Source organism: Apis dorsata, unplaced genomic scaffold (assembly GCF_000469605.1).
Source record: "Apis dorsata unplaced genomic scaffold, Apis dorsata 1.3 scaffold_197, whole genome shotgun sequence".
Lineage (NCBI taxonomy): Eukaryota > Metazoa > Arthropoda > Insecta > Hymenoptera > Apidae > Apis > Apis dorsata.
The window spans coordinates 598,444-604,182 of NW_006263481.1; the positions used below are offsets into that span (position 1 = coordinate 598,444).

General features: G+C 34.3%; 1 protein-coding gene across 1 annotated transcript in view; it reads right to left on the minus strand.

Annotated features, from left to right (window-relative positions):
- LOC102671167 overlaps positions 1-3,033 on the minus strand; it is a 77,480-nt gene extending 74,447 nt beyond the window's left edge. Inside the window, exon 1 of the mRNA XM_006614794.2 lies at positions 2,916-3,033. Within this exon, the coding sequence (XP_006614857.1) occupies positions 2,916-2,998 (83 nt within the window). The 5' untranslated portion in view covers positions 2,999-3,033. The remainder of the gene's footprint in view (positions 1-2,915) is intronic.
- Between the last annotated feature and the right edge of the window lie 2,706 nt (positions 3,034-5,739).

The window sequence follows — 5,739 nt, forward strand, 5'->3', positions numbered from 1 at the left end:
GACGGCGAAACTTGGCCGCGACGGAGTGAAAAGGTGAGACAGAGACAGGTGCGGAACTGGTCGGAACGCCGGTATACCCCTCTCAGAGTAGCTTCCTCTTTTCGAAGGCATGACCTCATCGCGTTGCTGAACGCTGCGATGCCGTTCTCGAAGATGTCGGCCTCCGATAACGGGATGAACGCGCGTGTGAGAACGCAGCATGAAGATCCGCGGACGTACGCGAAAAACGTTTCACAACGTTTCATCACTGTGCTGCAATAATTTTGTAGAATAATTTTGTAGAAGTTGGATAATGAATCGGTATCCATTCGTCAGATGCAGGATGATAATATTGCGGTAAGGGGGAAAATTAAGATTGGTGGAACAATAATTGAGAGGTATTATGATTGGATAGAAAAGTGATGGAAGTTTATTTCAACTTCCACTTCGAAAGTGCATTACTATACGTATATCTATAATGAAAACAGACTTCCGTACTCGCGTACTCGGTCACATCGATTCGACGCCACGAGTTATACGCGTTTCCAACTTTCCAGTCATGTCGGTTCCACCGATATTTTTCCAACTTTCCAGTCATGTCGGTTCGCGGTGTCTAAACACAGATCTTACCTCGTTTCCTTCGAAAGAGAAACTTTCCGCTTCTCCCCCCAAACTCTACGAGCAACGAGTAATTACTTTCGACCGTACACAATCGACTTCGTGTATTAGCCTTGAAACCACAACGCGTAAGTTCGCGTAATTGTTCAAAAACAATGGGAGAGGATATATTATTCCGAACAGCCGAGCAGCTAAGTGTACAACTTTCGCGCTTATCTATTACCAGGTATGCCGGCTCGAAACATGTGCTCGTTCAACAAACGCGGATTGTACGCTCGTGGCGGCTTGATTTCGAGCGCGTTCCGCGACAAAATGTCAGAGCCCGTGTAAACGCGCCCTAACAGCCTGTGTCACTTTCCTGAACTGAACCGTGCATGCCGGTTTTAATACACCGAATTGCATCGCGGCGGTTTCTCTCGAGTATAGGTGGGTATACACTATTTTCGACGGAGGGAAGATCCTCTCTACGTTTCAAGGCGGAAACGCATTCCACGGTGCAAGAAATCGGCCGGATCTTGAAATCCTTTCAGGCGTAGACGATGTTCCCTCCGTTTGAATACCGTTTCTACGGAAGAGGCTCGATTCCTCGAGCATTTGAAGCATTCCATAGCAATTCGCGATTCGATAAACTGGAGATCATCCCGGGATCGGAATTATTTTGTATTTCTATCTAAATTTCAACCGTGGTTTTAATTAGTTTCTGGATGAGGATTGAAATACCATTCTTGTTGCAAGAGTTTTGTTGGAAATTTATAACTTTTTAAATACTTCTTCTTATATATCTATAAATTCTATAAATTCTCAATCTCAATGATTAACGATAAATTGAATGAAACATTTTTGGTACAAATTCTGTTTTTTGTAGTGATATTCATTATTCTCAAATTTTTTTATATCGAAAAGTACACTGTTTTTAATTAGTCGAGATGTAGACAAAGAGCAGCGTTTGAAAAGTAACGACGATGGATGGAAATTTCAGCTTTTGGATTTTTGGATTTTTTATAAAACCTGTCTCTCCAATGTGTTCACTTTTCAGCATCTATAATGCCCTACGTCTTAACAATGTTTTTCAACTTCTGAAAGTATCATCCGTTTAGTTACATAATAAACTAAGTTGTAACTTCACTCTCCCCCGAGATATTTCATAACTTCAAAAAGTGTATTGAGTTCTTTTAGGAAAATATATTATAATATTATAATATTTTCTTAGCCTCAGTTTTGTCTATAAAGTCAAAATTTAATATAAATTTCTTTCTCAAAGTTTTCATTCATCATCTTTGGATATTTAAATATTTTGTCAACAATACTTTGTTACTCGTTTAAAATAATTGGTAATGGATGATATTCAATCACACCTTTCACGAATATTGATCTCATTGATCGAAGTAAAAATGTTTTACATTTCTTCCTAGCCTATATTCACGAAAATAATTTAATTAATTTAAAGAGAACTGCTGAGTGATTCCAACAGGCAGTGGATTATTACAATTATCGTATTACCACGTCATTGCTAAGAAATAAAAAAAAAATTCTTAATTGTGAATGAACTGATTTTCGCGTAGAAAATCCCGAGATTTTTCACGGTTTGCGTTAACTTTAAGCGCTTTGATCGTTCAACGTTGATAGTTGCAATGGCGGCAATATCAGCGATATTCGATTTTCCGGCGCAGCGGTCGTCGGGTCGTTTCCGGTCGTTTCTAAAAAAAATATACGCCGCATGATGGAGCGCAATTTTTGTTCGAAGCGGGAGCGAACAGGTGGCCTGTGTCTCGAAAGCTAATCGAAACGCTGGTTTTCGAAATGTGTAAAAAAAAAAAAAAAAAAAAAAAATATCCCCACTGGGTAAAAATAGAAAAAAAAACAATTTTAAGTTTTTTTTTTAAATTTTTGAAAATCAACAAAACCCGGGGTTTTGGAAATGGGAAAAAAAAAAAAAAAAATATCCCCACTGGGTAAAAATAGAAAAAAAAACAATTTTAAGTTTTTTTTTTAAATTTTTGAAAATCAACAAAACCCGGGGTTTTGGAAATGGGAAAAAAAAAAAAAAAAAAAAAAAAATATCGTCACTGTGTACACATAGTATAGAACAACACTTTACGATTGATTTTTCAAATTTATTTGCATCAATTATTGCGAAGATTATTCGTTATTTGTATTTTCGTTTAAAGAAAAAAATGGATTTGAAATTGAACTAACCAAAGTAATATTTCAATATTCTTTTCTTTTTTTTTTTTTTCCCTATCTTTGGTGATGGTTCGATTATAATTATATTAGAATTTGTATGATAGATTAATGGAGTTCAGTTAAGGTTAACTCACCTGTTATTTTTGGCGTTGGAAAGGTCAGCGATCGTTCTGTAACAAAAATACGTACATTCGGTTTTAACTTCTTCGAGGAACATAATTATTGTAACGTATAATATTACAATTTATTTATTGAATTTTATATTTCTTCCATAAATGTAAAGAGGAACAACTATCTATATCAGCAGCAATTAAATACGTCATATATTATATTAAATTATTAATTTATCCTCTAATTAATTATATAATCAATGTTTCAAATTATTGTCAATTCCATTTCATAATAATCAATAATATTAATTTTCATTATATTTTCATTCGCTGTAATATTTATTTATTTTTAGTATATCCTAATATATACGTGTATAGTGTATAACGATACAAATAAACATAAATAGGATATAGTTCGAAAACAATTTTATATCATTATATCGATACAATATTTATTTATTTTTTTTTTATTTCGTTAAAATATTTCAAAATTTATTTAATTATCGCGAGTATCAAATATTCCAGATCACAATAACTCAGAAAGCTGGCCAAGTATAATTTATTGCGTATAATCTAGCTTCATCACTTAGCTTGCAACTAGGTTAGTGGACGCGAGCTCATCATCTACACAGGAAGCCTTGTACTTTCCAACTACGTGGGGGTAACTTAATTTGCGATACTTCCATCCCGAAAACCAATGTGTCCAATAATGAACGGGTGAATATTGCGTGTCTATTGTTCGTTCCAATGATCTTGGAATAGTTCTATAATAGATCGAGTGGCGGCGCTGTCATCGTTGAACAAAAATCGAATACATTATATTATATGTCGAAACGTTTTCGATCTTGAATTTTTGTTATCTGAATTGGATAGTAATGCACGGAGCAATTAATATTCTTTAGTGATTACACAACGATAAAATTAGGTGTTTATCGATGAAACGTTGTAAGAGATAATAACGGGTTTAATTGTTTCCAATTTGGCAAATTGAAACTGAAGTTGAGATTAAAATGAAATTTCATGGTGCATGAGGCCAATACGTGTTTGTTGTTGCCCAACTATTGTTTGTATTGCGAATTTTAACTCGATATTGCAAGACAGCAAAGTGATTGTTTCACGGTAGTGGCACGATGAATTATCTGGTCGAATGTGACGATTGAATTAATAAATTAATACATTTACAAAAGTTTTTTTTTATCATTAATTTCAGATTCGGATGTAAAATTAATTTGAATTAAATATCTCGAATTAAAAAATTCTATCTTCCCTCCTTTCAATTGAATAAATAATTTAAAAAAATTTTAATCACGAAAATGAATTATTATACAACGTAAATATTTCGAGAAAGAAAGGATATTTAATATGGATTAAAGATTCTTAAAATTTCGTGATAATTCAATTTGAATTCAATGTTTAAACAACAATGTTCTTTTTATACCTTTCAGAATTGTTTGAATAATAATTTTGTCTAGCATCTAGGGCTTTATTCGTGCCCTGTCCCAAGGTTCGTTAACTCGTGGTCTCGTTTTAAGACGTTATTACTACGATGATCGAATACCGCCTTATTACCGACTCGTACCACTTCACGTCGTCTTCCATCAAAATGGAGTCGAGTCTAACGTAAGCTACACGTTAAGGAGGGGAAGATGGACGAGTGTTTCACTTGCATTTTATTAACGTCACATTTTAGACGGTTCATTACTTAATATACCCATACCCTTTTTCTCTCTCTCTCTCTCTCTTTCTATATATATTTTGTTTATTTTTATAATATAAAATATATTAAATTTCAAGAGTTCAAATTCAAAATTGAAATTCTTCAAAATAACACACAAGAATTAATTACACGATACATTGTATACAATTGTGTTATGACATTATTTAGTTACACGGTATTATATCCGCATCACTTCATCTAACATAAACTTAAATTGCTCATAACTCATCCATAAATAATCCGACCAAATAATCCACCTTCAAAGCCACGAACATAGAGGTTCAGCTTTAAACCCGTATATACGTAAGTTTCAACTATTTACACATCACGTCGTATCTCTTCCATAATGGAATTCTCCGAATTCTCGTTCAACCTACATAAATCGAAAAATTGACACGTTCTTTCAGAACGAAAGGCGAGAAAAAGAAATAAATAAACGAATAAAGAAAGAGGATGAAAAATGGTACGATAGCCTTGTTGTTGTTTCGCGGTGTGCGTGAACACGGGACACGCAACAGAGCGTAACGTATGGCCGTGTGCTTTTTTATGCGTCTGCGGATGAATCGGTAACGGCATTTTTCGCCAAGTGACGATAAATTACAGCGGTCGTGGCGACGTGTGCAGTCATCCGCGCGAGATATGCGCGCGATAAATTCGATGGATAATCGGTCGGAATGGCGCCGTCCTGGAGGAGAGGGGAGGCACAGTCGAAGGAATTATCCAATTCTTCTCGTTCGACTGTGATCTCCGTTCATTTTGAAGGGAATCGGATGAACGGGAGAAAAAAATGAGTTTTCGTTCATAGCATTCTAATTATTATTAATATCCATTCATTTGATTCATTATATTTGCCATTTCGTCCCAAATTGTATAATCTGTTAAAGTCCAAACTGAACTGAATATTTTAAATATTGCACAATGTATGCCTAAACTCATGCTATTGCTCGAAGCGCCACCTACTGCCATAGTGTATTAGTATATTATATATTATAGTATATATATATTATATATTATAGTGTATAGTATATTATATATAATCGTTTATATTACGGGAAAAAAGGAATTTGTTTCTCGTTCGTGGCATTCTAATTATTTTTAATATTAGTTCATCTGATTCATTATATTTGCCAT